Source organism: Odocoileus virginianus, chromosome 6 (genome assembly GCF_023699985.2).
Source record: "Odocoileus virginianus isolate 20LAN1187 ecotype Illinois chromosome 6, Ovbor_1.2, whole genome shotgun sequence".
NCBI lineage: Eukaryota > Metazoa > Chordata > Mammalia > Artiodactyla > Cervidae > Odocoileus > Odocoileus virginianus.
The window spans coordinates 48,487,391-48,513,482 of record NC_069679.1 but is presented as its reverse complement, the minus strand read 5'-3'; the positions used below and the strand labels follow the sequence as shown (position 1 = coordinate 48,513,482).

The window sequence follows — 26,092 nt, the reverse complement described above, 5'->3', positions numbered from 1 at the left end:
TCCAGATATTTGGAAAACTTTATTTATTGAGAGTTTTGTTCCTCTCATGACTTACTACAGCTTCACAAAGAAATATAAAAATATTTTACTAATCATTTCTCTTCAAGCATACATGAATTAGACTATACGCATTACAAGTTAAATAGACAGAATCTTCCCATGAGCCCCCACCGTGTGGTTTTCTTCTGTAAGTACAGATTCATGACTGGAGACTTAAGGCTTCACTGTAATATAGTGAAAAGAATAACAGCTAATGTGTACTGAGCACTCCTTAAAAGTTAGATGCTGTATGAAGCATTTCACATGCATTAACCCTCACAACAATCCTATTAGGTACTCGTTATTATTAACACCACTTTACAAGTGAGAAAAATAAAGGCCTGGCACAATTATGTAACAGAATCCGATTTCAAACACTGAATGTAAAAGGAGCTTGGAAGAGATTCTAAGAAGACGGTGGGTGGTGCCGAGCAGAAATGACGAGGGACCTGCACATGAATGGGCCCACGCCTGTGTCCAGATGTCAAGGACAGGAAGAAGAGACCTCTCTCAACAAAAGTGATACTCCAGGGGACTTTCCTGGTGGTTCAGTGATTAAGGATTCCTGCTGCCAATGCAGGGGTGTGGGTTCAATCGGGGAACTAAGATCCCACATGCCCTGGGGCACAGCCAAAAGATTTTTTTTCAAAGTGATACTCCAGGACGTACTTCAAAACACAGACTCCATCCCAATCAAACCTGGGGCCCTGTGACTCCTTACATTTCATTGCTTCCAGCCTTCTCTGCTTCACAGTGGAGCACCAACTCCCTCCCCCAGAGAACCTGACTGACCTCTCACTGGAGGCTTTCCCAAAACCCTCTCCAAAACTTGTTTTCTTACCAACCTTTTTCTTATGGATACAATGCTAGAAAACTGGATTTTTATCTACATTCTCTTACAATTTGATTATCTACAGCAAAAACTATATTGCTATCAACTATGCCAGGATCAGAATTTTTTCTATACAGATAAAAAATAGCTATATTTTCCCACAGCCTATTCATTCAAAATGAAAAAAAAAAAAAATCAGAATCTACCCCAAGGATCACAAGAGCCTAGAAAAAGCTGAAGGACATTTAATTTCTCTTTGTGAGACACAGTCTAGCTATTCAAGGGAAATCAAGCCACCTGTCACAAAGTGAGAGGAAAGAACCCCATGTGGGAAAGACAGAGATGTGAGAAGGAAACCTGAGGAGGGCTCTTATCTGCTTCATACCCCAGGGCTTACACAGGAAGCTGTGTTTCTCAAAGCTTGTTGTCATTTTGAGATGTGTAGGGATATAAATTGAGTTTCTTTAGTACATACTGGTTTCTGTGCCTTAGTTTCTGAAATCATGTGGCAAAATCTGTTGGAGCCAAGACTAAGTGATTTATCGCAGAAATATTTACTGAACTCCTTTGAGTTCAGTAAATATTGAGTAAAGGCTCTATTCTAGACAGTGAAGGAAAAATAACTAAGCCAGCCATCATGTTCAAAGGTCATATAAATGTGCACAGCAAGGAAGTGGAAGACAGGCCTAGAGGGCCACAGAAAACAGAGTAAAGGAAAGTCAAGTCCAGGTGGGGGTCAAATTCATTCCCACCTATCCTGGGAAGCTCTGAAGGGAACTTAGGAGAATACAAACTGTGGAGTGTGGTAGGTCAGACCCTGTCCAAGCTGAGTCCTAGTCATTTACTAAAAAGAGAAGGCATTTGGTGGAGGTGGTCTGTCACCTGAGATGTGGTGAAATATGGACTTTGCAAGAGGACATCTATAGTTCCTCCTCAGCTGTACCTTCTAGCAGAATATTGGACCAATTGAAAAGATGAAAAGAAAAACATAGGAGCCTTAATTTCTTAACCTATTCATGAAGCAGCCAAATAAAACACATTTTAAAGGAGATGAAAGAGAGCCAGAACTTTGAGCAGAAAAGAAGTCTGCCCACTTCTCCACCCCTCTTATGCCCACACTCTGGTCCAAGCCACCTCACCTCTCCTCCTGGCTGTGGTAATAGCCTCCTCTTGGGTTTCCTCACTCCTACCCTTTCATCTATTTTCAACAGAACAGAGTGACAGTTCCAGAATTGCAGTAGTTTCCGATTGCTGCTATAGGAAATCCACAAATGTAGCTGTTTAAAACAGTACCAATGTATTGTCTTATTACTATGGAAGTCAGAAGATTGAAAATGGATCTCGAAGGGATAAAATTAAGCCATTTCATCAAGACTGAGTCCCTTCTGGAGGCTCTAGGACAGAGTTTGTTCTTTGCCTTTTCTAGCCTCTAGAGGCTGCCCAAATTCCTTGGTCATGTATACATAACTCTGACTTCTGCTTTCATTATTACATCACCTCCTCTGACTTCTGCATCCCTTTTGTAAGAAACTCTTTTGATTACAATGAGCCCACTCTTATAATCTAGGATAATCATCCCATCTTAAGATCCTTAACTCCATCACATCTGCAAAGTGTCTTCTACCACGAAAGGTCACATGTTCACAAGTTCCAAAGATCAGGTCATGGACACCTTTATCTTTGCAGGAGCAGCGCATGAATCTGCCTACCATAAGACTCATCTCTGTCCTCCACACAAAATGTCCAATTTTGCTCAGGAGAGAAGCCAGTTCTTCTAATGAAGCTTAAACTTCAGCTTACCTCACTTGCACTTTTCATCCCAAGACCCTGGGAGTAGCACTAGAAATATGTTTCACTCTGTCTTGTTTTTTGATGTGCAAGATTGAAATATTTTATCCACAAGGGCTAAGATCATTGTCTCCACTCTATCTCCTCCCATCACATTTTGCCTTGTACTAGACAATGCTGGGATAAAAGACTGTCAAGTTCAAAATACAGAGTTTGTGTTTAGCGGAGTATATTTATATGATTCACTGTCACTTCTGTATAAAGTTACTGGCAGTCACTCCCAAAGTAGGAATAGTTCTGTCTCCATGGGGAATTACCTAGTATGGCAAGAAGAAAGTGCAGGGCCGAAGGTCATATGGCAATATGACCATGTCTGGTAGCGCCTGGAACCGGAAGTATGTGAATCATGGAAGAAACAGGAGTTTGCAATACTGAGCCAGAAGTTAATCTGTGCAGGATTCTTCCCATCATCACACATGTAAAACTGTACATGGAAGGTTTACTTTTCATTAACTACTAGTCAAAACAAAATTTATCTCGCATTAGTAGTATTAGGAGAATCAAATGCTTGAGTATCCTGGATACTATATATAATAAGCCTATCATACATTTTTCTCTTTACATGAGGACTGAACATATAAAATTTATTAAGATCCCAGTGCTGACAGAGCACAAACCCATTTGCAATAGTATCATATATAGTTAAGTACATCTGTAACAGCTCAGATATGAAGGAAACTTGATGGAAGTTTTCTCAAGGTTAACAATTCTAAATCTTGACATGACATTATGAAGTCATGAAGTTGCAAAGTTATTCTAGGCTATCATAATTTTAAAACTAATTTTAATGTGCTAGAGGAAAAATTGAATTATCTTTCTAGTATCTCTATAGAAAGTTATGCACAAAACAATGGTCATAAAAGAGGCAATCAAAAAATAGGGCATCAAAAGTAGAGGAAGAAAGGTACTATAAAGGTCTGTGAATTAATGAAGCTGTTATTTTTCTGAATTTTGTGATATGGATGGTATGTTACGGATTTTCAAAATTGAGATTTATAAGGATTTGTTTTCTCATGCTAAATGAGCATTACCTTTAATACTTAGTTTTGTATTAGTTTAAAGCTTAAAAAAAAAACTGGATCTAGCCCTGACAACCACCCTCCCTTTTGCTCAGTCAGTCAGCTCCAGACACAGTGCCTCTTCGTTGTTTCTCTAAAAGGCCTGGCACACTCCCACCTCAAAGCTTTTACACTTGCTGGTCTCTCTGCCTAAAATGCTTGTCCTCTAGTAACTACATGACTCCCCTTCTCACTTCTTTCAGATATTTGCTCAACTATGTCTTTCTCAATTCAGCCTTCCCTGATTATCATTTTTAAAACTGCAACACCTCCAGTACACAAGATGACTTACTTATTCATTTATATTGTTAGCTCTCTCTCCCCCTCCCCGACAAGAATGTAAGCTTCATACAGGTTTAAGAGTTTTTAATTTTTAAAATCTGTTTTGTCCACAGTTGTTTCTTTTCTGTTTGGAACAGTGTCTGGTGCGTAAGAGGTATTCAGTATGTATCTATGGAATGGCTGGCTGGCTGACTGGATGAGTGAATAAATGAATAAGTGAATGAATGAACTACCAGTCAAGGTTGAAATTAACATAAGACAACCAGCACTACCACAGTGATACAAGATCATTCCAGTCAAAGTCATTGAAATGTGATGTTTTAGTTGGTTTATTCATCATATGAAGGCAGGTTTACAATTCACAGTAAGCTTTTCATTTCTGAATTATTAAAAGTATTTTTCTTTATCAAAAAGACCATGTTTTGGATTACCTCATCAACTTTCAGACTTCATTCCACCATCAAAAGAAAATCCAGATTTCAAAATTAAGGCTAGAAATAAAAAATCTTGATTTTCTTTAAATTACAAAGCTCTAGTTGAACAAATAGTGAAAGTAATGTTTTTGAGAAATAGGTCCACCATCCTGATTGTGGGCTGGGAAGTGTGGGATTCTTGCAATCCTGGGGAGTGAGATTTGGACATTTTATAGACAAAATCTCTATAGCCTCCCAGGTGGTGCTAGTGTTAAGGAACTTGCTTGCCAATGCAGGAAACATAAGAGATGTGGGTTCAATCCCTGGGTCAGGAAGATCCCCCGGAGGAGGGCATGGCAATCCATTCCAGTATTCTTGCCTGAAGAATCCCATGGACACAGGAACCTGGTGGGCTATAGTCCACAGGATCACAAAGAGTCGGAAACAACTGAAGTGACTTAACACATACACAGCATTTACTAAGACTACTTAAAATAATAATGACGACAGCAAGCATTCAGTAAGTGCTTACTATATGCCAGATACTAGCTCAAACGCTAAATTAAAGGACTATTTTAAGGTGTGGGTCTATGGAAGGAATATAAAAGCATCTTTAATAATAAATTATTATAATTCTATGGATGGAATTTTTCAATTGAGAATTTTTTTTACAAAACCAAAGTATGACACTTAGATTATTACACATTTGAGAATACTAAATAATAAAATGGAGAATTGGAGCAATGTATTTGGAAATATGTTCTAAGACCAATATACATGTATGACATAGAATGTAATTCTGAGTATTATTGCATTATTCACTGGAATGAGGCAGCTCAAAATAGATCTATATTTGTATATGTGTCATAGCTAAAGCTTAAACCCATTCTAGTAAAGAAGACTGATTAACATATTGATTAACAATTATTTTCTTATTCAACTTAACTATTCATTTTGCTCATTTCTTACTTCTAATCCTAACAGTCTAAAATACTTACCTAACAACTACAGAATAATGTTATATAATGTAGCTTTCTGATAAACTTATAAAACAGACTTTTATTTTTTTTCCATTTATTTTTATTAGTTGGAGGCTAATTACTTCACAAAATTGTAGTGGTTTTTGCCATACATTGACATGAATCAGCCATGGATTTACATGTGTTCCCCATCCCAAACCCCCCTCCCACATCCCTCCCCATCCCATCCCTCTGGGTCATCCCAGTGCACCAGCCCCAAGCACCTGTCTCATGCATCCAGCCTGGACTGGCAACCTAAAACAGACTTTTAAAACAATCTGCTTCCCACTAAAACAGGATAAAATGTCAGGAAAACCCATTTATTGAGAACAATTATAAGAGATGACATATACAAAGCTGTTTGAAACTACCATAGAACAACAAAATCAGCCAGGACTTCAAGGGAAAAGTTCCAGCAGAGAAGAGAAATATACTGAGATAAACCTTATACTCTGTTCCTTACCCTTGAGGCATTTGGTAATTCCTAACCTGCCTGAGATGAGACAATAATTGGAATTCAGAGTCTGGGAGGGAAGAAGGGCCTTAGTAACGTACTGGGCTTTCGATTGACTTAGAGTGAGAACAAACTAAAGCATCCAAGGTCTTATAAACACTGAAACCCAGCCTTAACTTGTCTCAGTCTCTGACTGGATCAAAATGACCTGTTCCTTCTCTTACTGCCTGCTGGAAGAAAGGTAAATCTCCTGAAGAAAAATAACATCCAGACCCTCTGTAACTTTTTCATATATATGAAATTTATTATACATATACATATATATGCAATGTATATATTTCAATAATAAACTAGCAGGTATGGTACAGCACAATTACAAACTATTGAAAACCAAGAGATAGAAAATATAAGCAGGCTCACAGATAATCTAGATATTGGAAATGTCAGACATGGACTTTAAAGTAACTATGATAAAAAGATGGATAGTTTCACTAGAGAACCAGTATATATACAAAATAAACAAATGGAATGTCTTATTCATCTTTTGTTCACCAGTCCTCTGCAATAGGAACAATCCAGCACCTACTAAATAATATATAGGTATCTTAACTTCAACTAAAGCACTACCTCTTTTGTAGGCACAGTATATGCAGCACCTTGAGCCCACAATACTTTTAAAGAACACAAAAATGTTTAAATTTTCATTTACAGTTAGAAGAAAAATGAATGTAATAATAGTGGATACATAATAATGAGTCCAACCCGGATTATATGTCTTTAAACCCTCACAACTGTAAAACTTAATTTTCAATATTTTTTGAAGGAAGGGGCTTGGAAAGGGCCCATGATACACATAATGTGACCTTGGTCTGATCTTCCCATCCTGCACCCTGTGGAATAAGGCATGTTGCTCCACAACCTTCACATTTTGGAATTATTAATAGCTTTGGAGCTTAAATAAAGCCTCCAATTATCTACTTCTTTTGCTTCCCATATTACCTAACAACTTAAATCTGAATTAGGTATTTTACATATGAACAACATTCTTTGTTGTTCATATGTAAAATATGAAGCACATATATGCTTTAAAGTGGTCATCTTTGGACCGCCTATTCAAGCTTACACCCAAAGGATGAATTACAAATAACAAACAAACATAGATTATAAGCATGTTTTAAATATTTGAGTCAGTTAGCTAAAATTTTCCACATGCTGAAGACTGTGAGATTTATGTGGATATGGAGATAATAAATAGTAAAGCATATATCTGGGAGAAAATTCTTGTGTTCCCACAACACTTAATGGCTGGCTTGTTATATTTTCACATACATCATCAACGTCCCAAGCTTCCTGATGATGTTGTGAAAGTTTATATAAATATAAGTGCACATTTCTTAAATGTAGATCTTAAATAACTCATTGAAGTAAAATATCACTTCTGCCTGATTCTCCCCCTGACAATAGCAGGCTGACTAGAAGTTCTCTAGTCTGTGCTCCTCTGGAAAACATACTGGTAGTGATGTTTGGTAAACTGTTATTAAGTCATCACTGCTACTGTAAACTTAATTGTATAAAGATACATGTTTTTATTAAAATCATAAAAAGTTACACTAAGTTGGTACTACCTAGCATATCATAGGTGCTCAAAAACATTTTTTGACTGCCTCAATAGTGGAAGAGAGGAGAGGAAGGAGAGGAAGCAAATGTGGCAAAATGGTAAGTAAATGAATATTGTAGGTTGAATAAGGTCTCCGGCATCAACCAATGCCAAAGCTGACGCTCTAGTACTCTGGCCACCTGATGCAAGGAGCCGACTCATGGGAAAAGACCCTGATGCTGGGAAAGATTGAAGGCCAAAGGAGAAGAGGGTGGCAGAGGATGGGATAGTTACACAGCATCACTGATTCAATGGACACGAAATCAAGCAAACTCCAGGAGAGAGTGGAGGATAGGGAAGCCTGGCATGCTGCAGTCCATGGGGTCACAAAGAGTCAGACATGACTTAGCAACTAAATAACAAAGGTCTCCAGTCTATAAATAGATCTACAAGAGCTGATATAATCTAAAGATGTAACATTTGCAATCATGATGATGCAAATGATGGTGACACCAAAGTCAGTGCCTCAAGCCATGTGGCTACTGTAACAAGTCCAAGAGAAAGGAACTAGCCTCAGCTTTCTCTGCCAATTAGTACCACAGTGAATATAGACCCGACATTTCATCTCATTACAAAGCTATTTACAAATGGGCTACTTAATAGCTCATTACAAATAGTTATGAAAGTCTGTAAAATGAAATTCTATATGAGGAAGATCAGCAGGTTGTGTTCCCCATCAAGAGTGGTTCAAGTAACTAATTTATTAGTTTCCCATTTAAATATTATCTCATAGTATTTGTGCCCAAGATGTTCAATCCAAAACGACTGGGTGGAATGACTTTTGGAATGGCTGCTGCTGCTGCTAAGTCACTTCAGTCATGTCCGACTCTGTGCGACCCCATAGACAGCAGCCCACCAGGCTCCCCCATCCCTGAGATTCTCCAGGCAAGAACACTGGAGTGGATTGCCATTTTCCTTCTCCAATGCATGAAAGTGAAAAGTGAAAGTGAAGTTGCTCAGTCGTGTCCAACTCTTAGCAAATGGACTTTTGCCAAAAATCAATATGATGACAAACTATTCTAAATCTAAAAGAAAATAAAGGAGTTTAAAGCCAAACACAATGTGTGAACATTATAATTAGATATCATACCAAAAATAAAAACAAGCTCTGAGACATGAGATGTGGGGACAACTGGGGAAACTGAAAAATGGAATGTATGTTACTTATTCATCAACGTTACATTTCTTGGATGTGGTGACAATACTGCAGTTAAGATGGAGAATGTCCTTTTTCTTAGAAGATCTGTGCTGAAGTATTTGGGGATAAGAGTCATGATGTCTTCAACAACAAAAAAGTTTATGTTGTACGCATGTGTTTGGGTGTGTGCTGGTGGGAGGGAGAGGAAAAAGAGGAGCAAATGTGGCAAAATGGTAACAACCGTAGAATTTAGGTGAAAGATATTTGGGTGTTTATCATTCTTCCAATTTTTTATAAGTTCCAACATTTTCAAAATTAAAAGTTAGAGGAAAATATAAAAAATATAATGTTACAGAGGTTTAAGGTAGAAAAGGTATCTATGATTACAACATTATGATTTAAGAGCCAGTTTCAAAATAATGCACACCATAGCTCCATCTGGGGATATGTGTAGAAATATACATTAACATTAATAGAGGTCACTGATTGGAGCCCTCTAAATTGGGCAACATGGCAGTCTGGAGCAGTTATCTCTGGATTGTCCAATTACAGTTACTTCTATTTTCTTATTTTTATTTGTAAAAAATTGCTTATTTTATACATATGCATTCATATATACACAGAAATTATTTTAAAAGAGTGAAACTGAACTTATCAAAACCTCACAACAGTAGATTCTGTTGGAAACTTGTCCTTGTCAAAACTGGTTAATCTAATGTTTACATTATTAAGATAATACTAGTGACTAGGTATAAATAAATCACTTTATTTATAAAAGAAAAAATGATGACAATAATTCTAGACTCTTAAATCAGCTCTGGAAATATGAAAATATTGCCCCAGAGAGCATAACTAATGACCTACAGGTGCAAACTACACTGAGATAGATTTCAACTCATTATGAGACTGAACATTGCAATGAATGTGTCCAAAAAGGGAACAGACTGCACCAAGAGATAACTGCCTATCAAAGTAAGTTAACCAACTGTCAGACATGATTAGAAGGAGAATATTAGATATACTCTAATCCAGACTTTCCTCTCTAACAAGTCTGAAATAAAACAGCAGTAATAAACCAAATAAACTTCCACTGAAGGAAAAACTACATAATAATCTGTCACTGACTAACAAGGTTTAAGACAAGATTAATACTCTCAGGTCACAATGCTGTATTTCTTAAAACTAGAATACTATTAAAGCTGTTCTGCTAGACAAATTGTTCAACCAAAAACCAAATGCTTCTTGCCGTAATGAACCTAAATTATTTCTAACCATATGATCTTAGTTTTAAGTGTTGGTGTAGTCATACAATGGAATACTGCTTTACAAGAAAAAACTGAATAACAAAATATTGATACATGCAACCACATGGACATATGTCAAAAACCTTACACTTAGTGAAAGAAGACACAAGAATACATGTTGCATGGTTTCATTTATATTAATTTCAAAAACAGGCAAATCAACCAAATAGAAATCAGAAGGTGGTTGTGTACAATGCAGGGAAAATGAAAAAAGGGGGCACAAGGAACTTTCTGGAGTGATAGAAATATTGTCTCTTGCTTTTTGGTGATAATCACAAATCTACATAAAATTGTCAAAGCTCAAACAAAACACTCAAGATCTATGTGGTTTTTGCTTACAAATTATACCTCCTTGAAATTAAAATGAATGCTAAAAAAACCATATTTGCTTTGTATCTCCTGAAGAGAGATATAATACTTACCAAGTGATTTCTTCTTACTGCAGAACATTATGGCACTTGATTATTTTCACCAGGCCTCAACAGCTGGCCTATGTAAGAAAACGGAATATGTACAAAACATTAGCATTTGAGAAACACTCGTTAACCAAAAATTCCCATCATTCAGCTTTCTTCCTAGTCAAATCTAGATGACTAGGAAGTCATTAACAAGACAAAGAATAACAGACTCCATTTATGAGATTTAAATCTAACCAGACAGACACAGAGAACAAACTTATGGTTACCAAATTGGAAAGGGGGAAGGGATAAATTTGGAGCTTGCAATCAAAATATACACGTTACTATATATAAAATATATAACCAAGAAGGATCTGCTGTATAGTACATGGAACTATGTACAATGTCTTGTAATAACCTGTAACGTAAAAGAATCTAAGAAAGAATGTATATATGGGTGTGTGTATATATATACATATATACACACACACACACACATATATATACACACATATGTACATATATAGACAGAGAGAGACCCAAGTCAATTTGTTGTATACCTGAAACAAACATACCACTGTAAATCAATTCTATTTCAATTAAAAATTTTAAGAGAAAATTCTATATAAAAATTACCTATTCGTATTAAGCAGATATATGGAACAACTTAAAGAACAAGTATGACATTAAATTTGGTGTTAAAATGGAGCCAAATTACTTATATATCCAAAACCCTGTAAATTTGAATATTACAGAGGTGATGCTCCAACACCTGCCTTTTATTTAAGTGCCAAGTGTGATTCCTTCCAGAGTCACCCAAGTCCAGGAAGTGCAGATGGTTCCACATAGAATTAAATGAAGGAGGAACATGCCTAGACACATAGTAATCAAACTGACAAAAACTAAGAATAGAGAAAATATTAAAAGAAAGAAAGGAAAAGCAACAAATAATAAACAAGGGAATCCCCATAAGACTATCACTTGATTTTTTAGCAGAAACTGTGCAGGCCAGAAGGGAGTGGCTTGATATATTTAAAGTAAAGAAAGGGAAAAACCTAAAACCAAGAATACTTTGCTCAGTATGACTCTCATTCAGAATTGATGGCAAAATCAAAAGCTTTATAGACAAACAAAAGCTAAAAGAATTCAGCACCACCAAACAAGTATTACCACAAATGCTAAAGCAATTCTTTAAGCATAAAAGAAAAGGCCACAATTAGAAACAAGAAAATTACAAAATGATAAAGCTCACTAATAAATGTAAACATACAGTAAAAGTAGGAAATCATCTACACACAAATACGATGCCAAAACAGTAATTGAGAGAAGAGGAAAGTACAAATCCAGGATAGTTGAAGTGCATTTTAAATTAAGACACCGGCAACTTAAAACAATCATGTATACATATAGACTACTACATCAAAACCTCATGGTAACCACAAACAAAAAATCTATAATAGATAAACACACAGAAAAGGAATCCAAACACAACACTAAAGATAGTTATCAAATTACAAGAGGAGTAAACAAAAGAGAAAAGGAATAAAAAAAGTCCTACAAAATCAAAAACAACTTTAAAATGGCAATAATATATATATATCAATAATTATCTCAAATGTAAATAGATTAAATGCTCCAGCCAAAAGACATATGCTGGCTGAATGAATACAAAAACAAGATCCATATATATGTTATCTATAAGAGACCCACTTCAGATCTAGAGACACATACAGACTCAAAGTGAGGGGATAGAAAAAGGCATTCTATGCAAATGGAAATCAAAGGAAAGCTACAGTAGCAGTACTCCTATCAGACAAAATAGACATTAAAATAAAGACTGTTACAAGACACAAAAAAGGGCATTACATAATAATCAAAGGATCAATAGAAGAAGATATAACAATTATATATGCACCCAAGACAGGAGCACCTCAATATATTCAGCAAATGTTAACAGACATAAAAGGAAAATTGACAGTAATACCATAGTGGAGGACTTCAGCATTCCACTTACATCAATAGAAACATTATCCAGACAGAAAACCAATAGGGAAACATAGGCTTTAAATGACACATTAGAACTGATAGATTTAATTGACATTTATAGGACATTCCATTCAAAATCATAAAATATATCTTTTTTTCAAGTGCATATGGAACATTCTCCAGAGTAGATCACATACTGGACCACAAAAGAATTCTTGTTAAATTTAAGAAAACTGAAGCCATATCAAGCATCTTTTCCAAGCACAGTGCTATGGGACTAGAAGTAAATTACAAGAAAAAACAGCAAAAACCACAAACACATAGAGGCTAAACAATATGCTACAAACAACCAACGGACCACTGAAGAAATCAAAGAAGAAATTAAAACATACCTAGAAACATAAAAATGAAAATACAATAATCCAAAACCTGTGGGACATAGCTCAAGTAGTTCTAAGAGGGAAGTTGATAGTGACACAAGCTTAGCTCAGGAAACAAGAAAAATTACAAATAACAACCTAACCTTACACTAAAGCAACTAAAGAACGAACAAACAAAACCCAAAGTTAGTAGAAGGAAAGAAATCATAAAGTTCAGATTGGAAATAAATGATATAGAGACAAAAGAAAACAATATAAAAGATTAGTGAAACTAAAGATTGTTCTTTGAAAAGATAAATAAAATTGATAAACATTTACACAGACTCATCAAGGGAAAAAAAAAGGAGAGGATTCAAATCAATAAAATCAGAAATGAAAAAGGACAAATTACAACTGACAGCACATAAATTCAAAGTATCAGAGACTACTATGAATAAGTATATATACACCAATGAAATGGACTACCTAGAAGAAATGGACAAATTCTTAGAAAGGTACAATCAACTAAGATTGAGTCAGGAAGAAACAGAAACTATGAACAGACCAATTATATGTACTGAAATTGAACCTGTAATTTTAAAAAACTCCCAAACAAAAGGCAAGACCAGATGATTTCACAGGTGAGTTCTATTATACACTTACAGATTAGCTAACACCTATCCTTCTGAAACTATTTCAAAAACTGCAGAGGAAGGAACACTTCCAAACTCATTCTATGGGGCCCCCATCATCCCAATACTGAAACCAAACAAAGATACCACCAAAAAAAAAATTACAGATCAATATCAATGATCAACACAGACATAAGAATCCTCAATACTAACAAACCAACTCCAACAATGCCTTAGGAGAATCATATAACATGATAAAGTAGGATTTATCACAGAGATGCAAAGATTTTTTAATATCTGCAAAATCAGTGTGTGATACACCACATTAACAAGTTGAAGAATAAAAATCATATGATCTAAATAGATTCAGAAAAAGTTTTCAACAAAATTAAACATCCATTTAAAAAAAACTTCCATAAAATGAAAAGAAAATCTTCCATAAAATGGGCATAGGGAAACTACCTCAACATAATATAGGCCATATACAACAAACCCACAGCTAATATCACACTCAATGGTGAAACACTGAAAGCATTTCCTCTAAGATCAGGAATAAGACAAAGATGTCAAGTTTTCACCACTTTTATACAATATAGTTTTGAAAGTTCTAGCCACAACAATCTGAGAAGAAATAAAACAAATCCAAATTGGAAATCCAAGAAGTAAAACTGTCACTGTTTGCAGATGACACAACACTATACATAGAAAATATTAAAGATGTTACTAAAAAACTACTAGAACTCATCAATGAATCTGGTAAAGTTTCAGGATAAAAAATTAAAACACAGAAATCAGCTTCACTTCTATACTCTATTAATGAAAGATCAGAAAGAAAAATTAAGAAAACAATCCCATTTACCACTACATCAAAATGTATAAAATACTTGGAAATAAACCTAACTGAGGAGGCCAAATACCTGTACTCCAGAAACTATTAGATGCTGATAAAGAAATCAAAGACACAAATAGATCAAAAGATATAACACGTTCTTGGTTTGGAAGAATCAATACTGTCAAAACGGCAATACTATCCAAGGCAACCTACACATTTAATTCAACCCCTATCAAATTACCAATGGCATTTTTCACAGAACTAGAAAAAATTTTTTAATTTGTATGGAAACACAAAAGACCTCAAATAGCAAAAACAATTTTGAGAAAGAAAAACAGCTGGAAGAACCAGACTTCCTGATTCCAGACTACTGTACAAACCTATAATCATGAAAGCAGTATGGTACTGGCACAAAAATAGAACTGTAGATCCATGAAACAGGATAGAAAGCCCAGAAATAAACCTACTCATCTATGGTCAATTAATCTATGACAAAGGAGACAAGAATACAATGGAGAAAAGCATTCTTTTCAATAAGTGGTGCTGGTAAAACTGAACACCTACATATAAAAGAATGAAATCAGAACATTCCCCAACACCATACACAAAAATAAACTCAAAATGGATTAAGGACCTAAATGTGACACCAGACACTATAGAACTCCTAGAGGAAAATATAGGCAGAACACTCCCTGACATAAATTGCAGAAATATCTTTTTGGATCCCTCTCCTAGAGTAATGGAAATAAAAACAAAAATAAACAAGTCAAACCTAATTAAACCTAAAATAGAAGTTTTTGCCCAGCAAAGGAAACCATCAACAATGTGAAAAGACAACCTACAGAATAGGAGAAAATATTTGCAAATGATGCGACCAACAAAGGGTCAGGCTCCAAAATATACAAACAGTTCATGCAGCTCAATATCACAAAAGCAAAAACCCAATAAGCAAAAGATCTAGACAGACATTTCTCCCAAGAAGACATACATATGACCAAAAAGGCAAATGAAAAGCTGTTCAACATTGCTAACTATAAGAGATATGCTAATGAAAACTACAATGATGTTATCACCTCACACTAGTCAAAATAACCATCATCAAAAAGTCTATAAATAATAAACGCTAGAGAGGGTGTGGAGAAAAAAGAACCATCCTACACTCTTGGTGGAAATGTAAATTGGTGCATCCACCATGGAGAACAGTATAGAGGTTCATCTAAGAGCTAAAAATAGAGCTACCCTATAATCCTGCAATCCAACTTCTGGGCATAATTTAAAAGATACATGCACCCCAATGTTCACTGCAGCACTATTTACAATAGTCAGGACACGAAAGCAAACCAAATGTCCATTGACAGATGAATGAATAAAGATGTGATGTGCATGTGTGTGTGTGTGGAATATTACTCAGCGATAAGAAAGAATGAAATAATGCCCATATGCAGCAACATGGATGTACCTAAAGAGTACCATGCACTAAGTAAAGTAAGCCAAAGACAAATATCATACAAACATCATTTCCACATGAAACCTAAAATTTAAAAAGACACAAATGATCTTATTTCCAAAAAGAAAGAGGCTCACAAAGAGAGCAAACAAACTTATGATTGCCAAATGGGAGAGGGGGTTCAGTTCAGTTACTCAGTCTTGTCCAACTCTTTGCGACCCCATGAACTGCAGCATGCCAGGCCTCCCTGTCCATCACCAACTCCCGGAGTCCACCCAAACCCATGTCCATCTAGTTGATGATACCATCCAACCATCTCATCCTCTGTCATCCCCTTCTCCTTCTGCCCTCAATCTTTCCCAGCATCAGAGTCTTTTCAAATGAGTCAGCTCTTCGCATCAGGTGGCCAAAGTACTGGAGTTTCAGCTTCAGCATCAGTCCTTCCAGTGAACACCCAGGACTGATCTCCTTTAGGACGGACTGTTGGATCTCCTTGCAGTCCAAGGGACTCTCAAGAGTCTTCTCCAACACCACAGTTCAAAAGCATCAATTCTTCTTCACTCAGCTTTGGAGACGGGGTAGTGAAAGGGATATATTAGGAGGCGGGGTTAACAGACATACATGTTCAGTTGTGTCCGACTCTTTGCGACCCCGTGGGCCAGGCTCCTCAGTCCATGGGATTCTCCAGGCAAGAATATTGGGGTGAAGTGCCATTTCCTTCTCCAACATATACACACTATATAAAACATGTAGCCAACAAGAACCTACTGTATACTACAGGGAACTATACTCAATACTATGTAATAACTTACTATAAGGGGGAAGAATCTGAAAAAGTATGTGTGTGTGGTGTACATATGTGTGTGTGTGTGTGTATGTGTGCTATATAATATATAAAAGTACATATATTTTTCATGTATGTATGAAGCAAGCAAGGAAAACATAAGAAAAATGGGACTACATCAAACTAAAAAACTTGCACTGTGAAGGAAACTATCAGCAAAACAAAAAAGCCACCTACTGCATTTGGGAAGATATTTGCAAATGATACATCTGATAAGGAGTTAACATCCAAAGAACTCGTACAACTCAACATCCAAAAAAAAAAAAAACCCCAACCCCATTAAAAAATGATCAGAAGACCCAAAGAGACACATTTCCAAAAAATACATATGGATGGCAAACTGATACATAAGAAAGATACTCAACATCACTAATCAGCAGAGTAATACAAATCAAAACTACAATGAGATGCACCCCAATGTTCATTGTAGCAATACTGACAATAGCCAAGACACAAGGAAATAACCTAAATGTTCACTGAAAAATGAATGGATAAAGAAGATGCACTATATATATACAATGGAATACTACTCAGTCATAAAAAAGAATGTCATTTGCTGCAACATGGATGGATCCAGAGAGTATCATACTAACCAAAGTAAATTAGAAAAAGACAAATAACATGACACCATGTCTATGTGGCTTCTAAAATCTGATACAAATGAACTTATCTAAGAAACAGACTCACAGACATAAAAAACAAGTTTGTGGTTGCCAGTGGGAAGCGGAGTTGAAGAGATGGATTGGGAATTTGAAGTCAGCAGATGCAAGCTATTATATACACAATGGATAAACAAGATCCTACAGTATGTGTGCCGGCTAAGTCACTTGTCATGTCCGACTCTTTGTGACCCCATGGTCTGTAGCCTTCCAGGCTCCTCTGTCCACGGGATTCTCAGGGCAAGAACACTGCAGTGGGTTGCCATGCCCTCCTCCAGGGGATTGTCCCAACTCAGGGATCAAACTCACATATCTTATGTCTCCTGCATTGGCAGGCATATAGAGAACTATACTCAATATCCTGTGGTAAACCATAACAGAAAAGAATATAAGAAGGAATGTGTATACGTGTGTGTGTGTGTGTGTGTGTGTGTGTGTGTGTATAAAACTGGACTTTGCTCTACAGTAAAAATTACATTACAAATCAACTAAATTTTTTTAAAACTGCAATGAGATACCACTTCACCAATGTCAGATGGCTATTATCAAAATGACGACACATAGAAAGTGTTGGCTAGGATGCAGAGAAAAGTTTTCTTGTGCACTTTCACTATGGAAAACAATATGGAGATTCCTCAAAAAATAAAAGTAGAACTACCATATGATCCAGAAATTTCACTTTTGGGTATTTTTTCACTTTTGGATATTTTTCCAAATAAAAATACTAACTCAAGAAGACATTAAGCACCCCCATATTCATTACAGTAGTATTTACAATAGCCAAAATATGGAAGCAAATAGCCAAGATATGGAAGCAATCTAAGCACCCACTGATAGATGAATGGATAAAGGTGTGGTGTATATAAACAATTAAATACTATTCAGCCATAAAACAAAATGAAATCTTGTCAATTTTGATGACATAGATGGACCTAGAGGGTATTATGCTAAGTGAAAGAACAGAAAGACAAATACTGTATGGTTTCACTTATATGTGGGATCTAAAAAACAAAACAAATGGATAAATATAACAAAACAGAAACACATATACAGAGAACAAACAGGTGGTTGCAGGGATGGGGAGACAGGGGGAGGGAGAATGAGTGAAATAGGGAGATTAAGAAGTATAAACTTCCAGTGACTAAACAAATGAATCATGAGAATGAGATGTACTGTGTGGGGCACATAGTAAATAATAATATCTCTGCATGGTGATAGATGGTAACTAGACTTATCATGGTGATCATTTTGTAATGTATAGAAATACTGAATCATTGTGTTGTGCACCAGGAACTACTATAGTGTTATAGGTTAATTATACCTCAAAAAACAAACAACAAACTGATAGAAAAAGAGATCAGATTTGTTATTACCAGAGACAAGGGGTGGAAAGAGAGTGAATTGGATGAAGGTGATTAAAATATACAAACTTCCAGTTAGAAGATAAGAACTAGGCATGTAAAGCACAACCATGATCAATATAACAGTAATGTATGTTATGTACAAAAGTCGTTAAGAGGGTAAATCCTATGAGTTCTCATCACAAGAAAAATGATTTAATTTTATCTATATGAAATTATGGCTGTTCATTAGACCATGGACATGAACTCTGACATCTCTGCAAACACATGACAGTAAGGAGAGCTTCTGAATTCATTTTCTCTAGGTTAGAAAGAGAAATGACTTGTTTGTTCCTGCTCAAAGATGTGGTGTGGCAGGATGCATTAAACACCCACAAAAGAAGAAGCTGGTCACTCATCTAGAGACCAGAAAAGAGGAACAGCAATGCTTATGGCTTAGCAGTTACAAGAAAGGAGGATGCAGAGGAATTTCATCAACACCTATTTCTCCACTATAAATTTCTAGAATCTGAAACTATCAGCATTTCTCCCTGTTGTGCACCTAGATTCACAAGTTACCATCTACTACAGCCAGGAAAAGCCACAGGCTCAGCAGTGCTGAGGGAATAACACCCACCTCAAGGTGTCCCTGACATGTAGGGCCATCAACACTAAGACCCACTGCTTTTCCAGGGACAAGTCACTAAAATTGATGAATCCAACATGAAGATGGGGTTACTACTGCTGGGTGCTGCGAGAAGCCAGGAGAGGTCCTCCAATATGACCCATCAATAACTCTTCTGTTCCTCTTCCCAAGCCTTTTACCAACTGCTACAAGGCTGCCTAAAACAATCCTCCCCTCCCCTCATTGTTCCCCAGCCCTAGGCAGCAGACGCCTCCAGGACAGACCTGCTGACCAGTTACTGCTTTACCCTGCATTCCTTCATTAATAGGTTTCCCTGTTCCAGCCCTGGCCACCCATAGACTCGGGTCCTCACTGAAGCCAGAGTGATATTAGTAAAAGTTAAACAGCATTATGTCACACCCCTACTTAAAACCTTTTAATCACCTCCTGTTGGCCTTAAAAAAATAAAAAGATCAAATTCCACATGATTCCATGGCCCCTCTGCAACCTGGACCCTGCTGGTCTTTCTACTCTGATTTCTCATCAGTCTCCTTACAGTCCCCGTTCCTCCTTGCACCCCCTCAGAAATACTCACCCTACAGAAATACTCAACTCAGCTTTTTCCATCTGAGGGCCATGATTCATGTTCTTTCCTCTGTCAGTCATAATCTGATACCCATGGTCAATACTTTCACCTGACTAATTTGTTCCTATCTTTTCAATATCAACTCCAACTGTACTCCTAGCACTTCCTCTAGGAGTTCTCCCCTGGCCCCCCAAATCAGAGGTAAGACCACTTCCTATGTGTGCCCACAGAATCAAGAACTTCCCATCTCAGACCCCTATAATTCTAGAATTTATTCACCTATCACATTAGCTGTTTTCCCCTTACTCTACAAACTCCAGTGGGGCAGAGAACTGATCTGTCTGGTCCATAGTTGTATCTTCAGTATCAAATGCACGACTGGCATGCAGCAGTGCTCAATAAATATCTGCTAAATGAAAGAATGAATTTCTCAGTTTCTATGAGGAATGAAGCAAGGGCTTCCTGATACTAAACAGCATTTCCCTTTTAGCAACTCTCCTTTCCTAGACCCCAACTCCAAGTTCAAGAAAGTTTTAGATTCTCCCAAACTGGGAACCTCTGTGGCTTTCTTAGACGTGCTCTCTCTCTGGCTGGTCCCTAGCCTTCTGTGCAACCCCAGCTCCAGCCTAGGAAGAACCTCAAAGACTGAGAAGTATTTGGTTAGCAATAGGAAGAGTGTTGCAGGCAAACTGAATAGCACGAGAAAGGAGAAGGAAATTTGCAAATCTCTGGGAGTAGAAGGGCAAGAGGAAGCACCCTGACTCTAAAAGAAGATGCACAAAAAGGACTTCTTTTTAAGGAAAAGACTTTCTGTGAGAAAAACATGGACAAAAGTGGGTTTTTATCCATGAGGAGCTATTTTTGTTCCAACAAACATTCACAACTGATAACAAAATCTCGACAGGAAAGGATGAATGGATTCAGTGGCAATGACACCTCGATCTGATGGCCCCATCTGGTCAAAGGGTTTTAAGGCTCATCAGCAAGTTCTAAGTCAACTTGTTAGGGCTTGAAAACTCTCTGGAGACTAAGTTAACATTCTGTTTTCATGAGCTCAGAGTCCCTCGAGCAGGTAAAAGGAAGAACAGTTCTTTAAGCAGGATGGCAAAAGGGACTCTCCACCCTGACAGGTGCCAATGAGAATGCAGGCAAGAAGAAAGAAATTCAATCTCTCAGGAAGTTATTAGACGTACTGGCCACTGGCCAATTTTTTCTTTCTTTCTCGTTATTGGTTTGCTAGATTGCTTTGAGGGATTAGCACTAATAGATAGCCAGTACACTGGATGAACTTAATATATATTTGTGCAATATAAAGGTAACTAAAGAGAAAATATCCAGGTAACACCTTCCATCTCTTATTTTAGATCTTCCTACAAGCACTTTTCATTTTAAAATCCCCAGACAATTAAACATAAAGCAAAACCATATCCTTTCTAAAATTACCTTTAAGCCTTACAATTATTCCAAAGCTTTTAATTTCTCTAATACCACCTTCCAAACTATCTTTGAAACTTCTTATTTTTAATATAATGAATAAATCTTTTTTAATTTAGTCATTTTTGCCTTTGTAGAAAATATGCTCTATTTCATATTTAATGCAGAGTGATAATATAATCACTGTTGTATGAATTAAACATTTCTGTGAGGTTTGTGAAAATTGTTACTTATTAATGATCTTATCCAAGTGTTTTTACTCTCTAAAATATGTGGTTATAACAAAAATTAAGAATTCAAGTCCACGTTTTCTCCAATCCAATCTTTCTTTATAATAGCAGCAACCCAGATATATCTAATAGAGTATTCACAGTAATATATCAGATTCTAGTGTAAATTTGAGGAAGTAAAATTTAGTCCTTTGTCTTATATTTATCAATTCACCAAAATACCCCAGCTGACACTCACTGATGTTAGAGAAAAGAAAAAGCCATCTTCTATTGAACTTTCAGATCAGTCAGTGAGGGTCTAAGGAAATACACTGGAAGGAAAAAAAAAAAAAAAACAGGTAATAAAGAAGATTTGCTAAAATAAAATCTAGTTTAGGATTTTGAAATTCAACCACTCACAAGTGCTGAAGCAAACATTATTTACATAAAAACATAGTACCTTTTTTTGAAATCACCCCAAAGCAGAAGAAATGGAAGAAGGTAAGTCGCTGAATAGGTTTTATCTTACCCTTGCCTTCATCTCTTGCAAGGGGTTAAGATGGTGGTTTTTGTGTGTCAAAGTCTTGGTGGATTTTTATAAGAAAGACAGGTCTGGGGAAAGTAGGGAGAGAAATGTAACCCAAATAATAGCCAGGCACTTTACCTATATTAATTCATTTGTGTGAGTACTCTTTTGGAAAAGATTGAGAGTGATGCTTGCATGAAGAATTTGATATATTTTTTAAAATTTCAAGTTCAGGTTTTGAATCTTGGGCACAGAATGTAATTCTTCTAATAGAAAAAAAAAATGGCAAAGTCAAAAGAAAACTCCAGCTTGTTTAGGGAAAATAAGTTGATTTCAGATACCTTGAGATTAAGGGCCATAAAAAGACATCCAAGTTGGAAATGCTACTCAAGCAGCTGTCTGCATAAGGGGGCATACTGGTCATATTATGATTCCTCATAGAGGTCCCTACTTTACAATGAAAATGGGTACACTAGGGTGCAGGTGACTCAACACTTTAACTAAAGGATTAAAATGGAGTTTCGCTTTAAAGATCGGAGGCCATTCAACAATCAGGTTATTATAGTTAATTCCCCTTGCTCCAATTCCACAATCACCAAGCAACCTGCTGATAATAACTTGCTTTCCCACAGAAGTCTGCCTACAGGGAAAGAATACACTAGCCATGCATGCTGAAGTGAACATTCTGGTCCTCCTGACAGTTACATTGTACATTTTCAATTAATAAATTGTGGTTCATCTGTCTAGATCATCTGTCTCCTGAGCTATATTAGTCTGCCCCAGAAATGTAGATTTGTTTCTGGTATGCTGTTAACTTATGGTCTAAAGTATATAGGACAAATGACCCACCCTGGCCATAATAAACTCACCAACAGGCCACCAAGGGCAGGGCTGGCTGATCTGCTCAAGGGGCAGCAGGATGTGGTGGCTACAAGCTTGTCTTTTGAAGTCAAAGAAACTGACCTTGGATTCCTGCTTTTTCCACCAGCATTACAGAATCCAGGGCAGGTAAGCTACATAAGCCTCAGAACATATCTGGACAGGTCATTGGGAAAAGGGAGCTCATTGTATAGCTATCTGAAGGCAGTCCTCTGAACTTCTTCTGTCAAAATGTGTAAATAAACATTAGGATAAAATGAGGACAGTAAGGGTAATCCCTGTAAGACATTCTGCAGCAAAGGAGGTAACTGCAACTGGGTAACGAGGCCTTAAAGAGAAGATGGATTCACAGTGGGGAGCCAGGGCCATAGCGATAAATTGAGGGAATAAAACCAGTGGGAAGAGAGAATGAAAATATGAGGGAGGGGGACAGCAAGACAAAGGAATCAGAGGAGACTGGAAAAGAAAGGGGAAAAGAAGGGTGGGGCAGCTGGAGAAGGGACAGGAGGAGCAGCTGAAGCCAGGAGAGTAGGGCAGGCAGATTCCTGGCAGCTCTCCTTTCTTGCCAGAGTGCTGCCAGGGAGCACCCTCAGCCTGGCTTCATCTCAGTGTCAAGGGAGGAACAGGGGTGTGCCCGAGGAGGATCCTCTCCAGTTCTCAGGACTCAGCAACAAGACCCCAGAGAGCTTCAGGGAGCCTGACCCCAGCCCTCACCCTGTGAGGATGCCAGCCCCCCCACCCCACGTCTGTTCTCCTGTCTCCACTCTGTTCTTGCCTCCCTCTCTCCCCAGCTCTGCCTCCTCTTCCTCTTGGGAGGCACTATCCTGCACAGAGAGACTTTCCAGAGAGCAGATCCCAGTCCGAGCTCAGCCACTTTTATCTAGTGTCACTCTGACCAGGTCACTTACCCTTCCTAAGACTCACTCTCCGAATCTGTAAGACAGAAGAAATAATGCCTTCCTCCCAGGGCTGTTGCGAGAATATACAGCTCACTCCATAAAAATGTGATCCCTCCCCTCCTTCCTTCCTCCCCATCTGTCCTCTCTCCTCCTACTCCCTCCCCTTTTCTCTGCTTTCACTCTCTCAGTTTCCTTTCCCTGTTCCTTCTCTTTCACTTTCTCACTAAGGCACTTGCCTTCCAACCCAACCCAACCCACCTCCTTTCTGAGGACTAATCCACCAAGAGAGGAGGGGAGGTGGGCTGAGGCTTAGGTGACTGGAAGAACCCCTCTGCTTGAGCAATAGTGGGGCCTAAGGATGGGAAGTGGGATGGCAGGATTAGGGAGTTGGCCCCTTCTTTCCTCCTCTGCTGTCCACCTTCTCTGGTCCTGCCCCTGCCCCTATTCTCCCTCTGGCCCTAGGTTCCCAGAAGCTCAAAAGCAAAGCTTCAGAGAGTCCTCCCACCTCTGGACATGGTGACCTTGCAATCATATATGCTGGCAACGCTGCCTATCAGCCCAAGAATATTCCCCCTGCTCTGGGCCTCTAAGGGATGGGGTGGGGTAAGGAGCACAGCTCTGAAACTCCAGAGAAGGGATATTTTTGGTCCAAAAGGGAAATCTCAGCCTTGGGAGGTTAGACCAATGATGGATAAGTAAGGAATAAGCCAGGCCTCAGTCCTACACGTGTGCAGCTTTGACTGTGATGTGAGAGTAGGAGGTATAGATAATGTTCTCATCATATTTGGTGTCAGTGACAACTGCCAGCACCTATAGTGCTTGCAGAGTGAAGATACTGGGCAAAAATAAAAGTAAAAAACTTTAAGCCAGACTGTGTATGTGTTTGTCAAAGTGATGGTTAGCACAGCCAAATGTATAAACTGCCTACCAATTATATCTAATTACCATGCCTCAACAATAAAGTATTCTATTTCCCATATAATGTGTATCAGATTGATGGTGTTGTGAGTTATTATGTCGACACTGAAGTCTGTTTATATTCTGTTAGGCATGCAGCTGTTTCCCAGCCACAGAATACTAAAGTGGTAGGAACCCTGCTTCCTTTTTCCTCTTGTTTATGTCCTGCTTATTTTCCAACAGTTTCCTTCTCTCTTTCCTTTCTCATCCTTTCCTCATCTGCTCTCACTGCCTCTCTTGTGCATTTTCAAAACCCTTTACCCAAAAAAAAAAAAAACCCTTTTCCTCATCCTGCCCTTTCTCTATCAAACATGCCTCCCCCAGCTTGATCATCTTCCTTCCCCTTCTCCATTAGCCTGGAGCCAAAGGACCAGATTTGATCCTGTTAGCTCTCTCCTTCCAGCAAGTTCCCCTCCATTCTAAGCCCTGGTTTTCTCATCTGTAAACAGAGACAATCAGCTAACTCATGGGATCATTTAACAAACTGAGGTCATGCCTGTTAAAAAAAAAAATTAGCACAGTGCCTCCTGATACAAAGTTAAACACTCAAGAAAGGAAAGCTATTACTTTAATTTTTCTTAAATATATCCTTAACTCTATATATGTAGAAAACCTCCTATCGAATTTGATAGCATCTCTACTGACATTCAATCATCAAACACTTATCAGACACCTGTTCTACATCAAACTTGGGCTGGGGAGAGGAAGGCAAGGATCATTTCTTCAAAAGCCAGGAGTCTGGGGTAGATGAGATCAGAAACATAGAAAGTTCAATCGTGCAGGTCTGTGTCAGAAGAAGGGACTGAGAGCTATGGAGACAGAGGGAAGGGAGTCACCAAGCCTACTTTGCAGAGTCAGCTATGATCTCACACACGGTAATTCCCAATCAAGTCCTGAGTTTGCTCAATAAAACAAGGTAAGTACAGGCAAAAAGAACAGCAAGTGGAAAGACCAAATGTTGTGAGAGGGAGCAGAGACAGTCATGACAACCAGATTACAGGCAGCATGGAGGAGTGTGGTGGATGTGGGGCTGCCAAGGTAAGAGATGGAGTCTGAATGAAGTCATCATTGTCAGCATCATCACTCCCGTCCACTAAGTACCTAGCCTCATGCTAAGCACTGATTAAATGTATCCTCTCATTTAATCCTCACCAAAATGTTAAGGGCAGGAGCTATTGTTCTCCCCTTTGATAGATGAAGTGACACAGGACATTATTACAGTCAAGATCCTGACTGATCCTCGGGTATTGGGGAGGCAGAAGTGTTTTCTGCAGAAAGGTATGCTTGGAATCTAGGCCCCCTGTCCACTGTCATTGCTTCCTCGTGTCCCTCTATGTGAGAGTAAGCTGACAAGAGTTTTTAGGGAGGTTTTACTCTCACAGTTAAGAACAGGAATGGAAAGAGATGGGGGATAATGACAACAGGCAACGGAGCTG

At 37.8% G+C, this 26,092-nt stretch overlaps 1 protein-coding gene across 6 annotated transcripts in view; it reads right to left on the bottom strand.

Annotated features, from left to right (window-relative positions):
- Nucleotides 1-26,092, bottom strand: part of ATP8B4 (ATPase phospholipid transporting 8B4 (putative)) — a 299,006-nt gene that overhangs the window by 224,119 nt on the left and 48,795 nt on the right. For 5 of the 6 annotated variants that reach the window (XM_070469294.1, XM_070469295.1, XM_070469293.1 and 2 more), the window contains exon 2: nucleotides 10,467-10,534. In XM_070469294.1, coding sequence (XP_070325395.1) covers nucleotides 10,467-10,494 — 28 coding nt within the window. In that variant the 5' untranslated portion in view covers nucleotides 10,495-10,534. Of the gene's footprint in view, nucleotides 1-10,466; nucleotides 10,535-23,708; nucleotides 23,799-26,092 lie in introns of those variants that run through there. The other variant, XM_020887569.2, reaches the window with a different exon arrangement.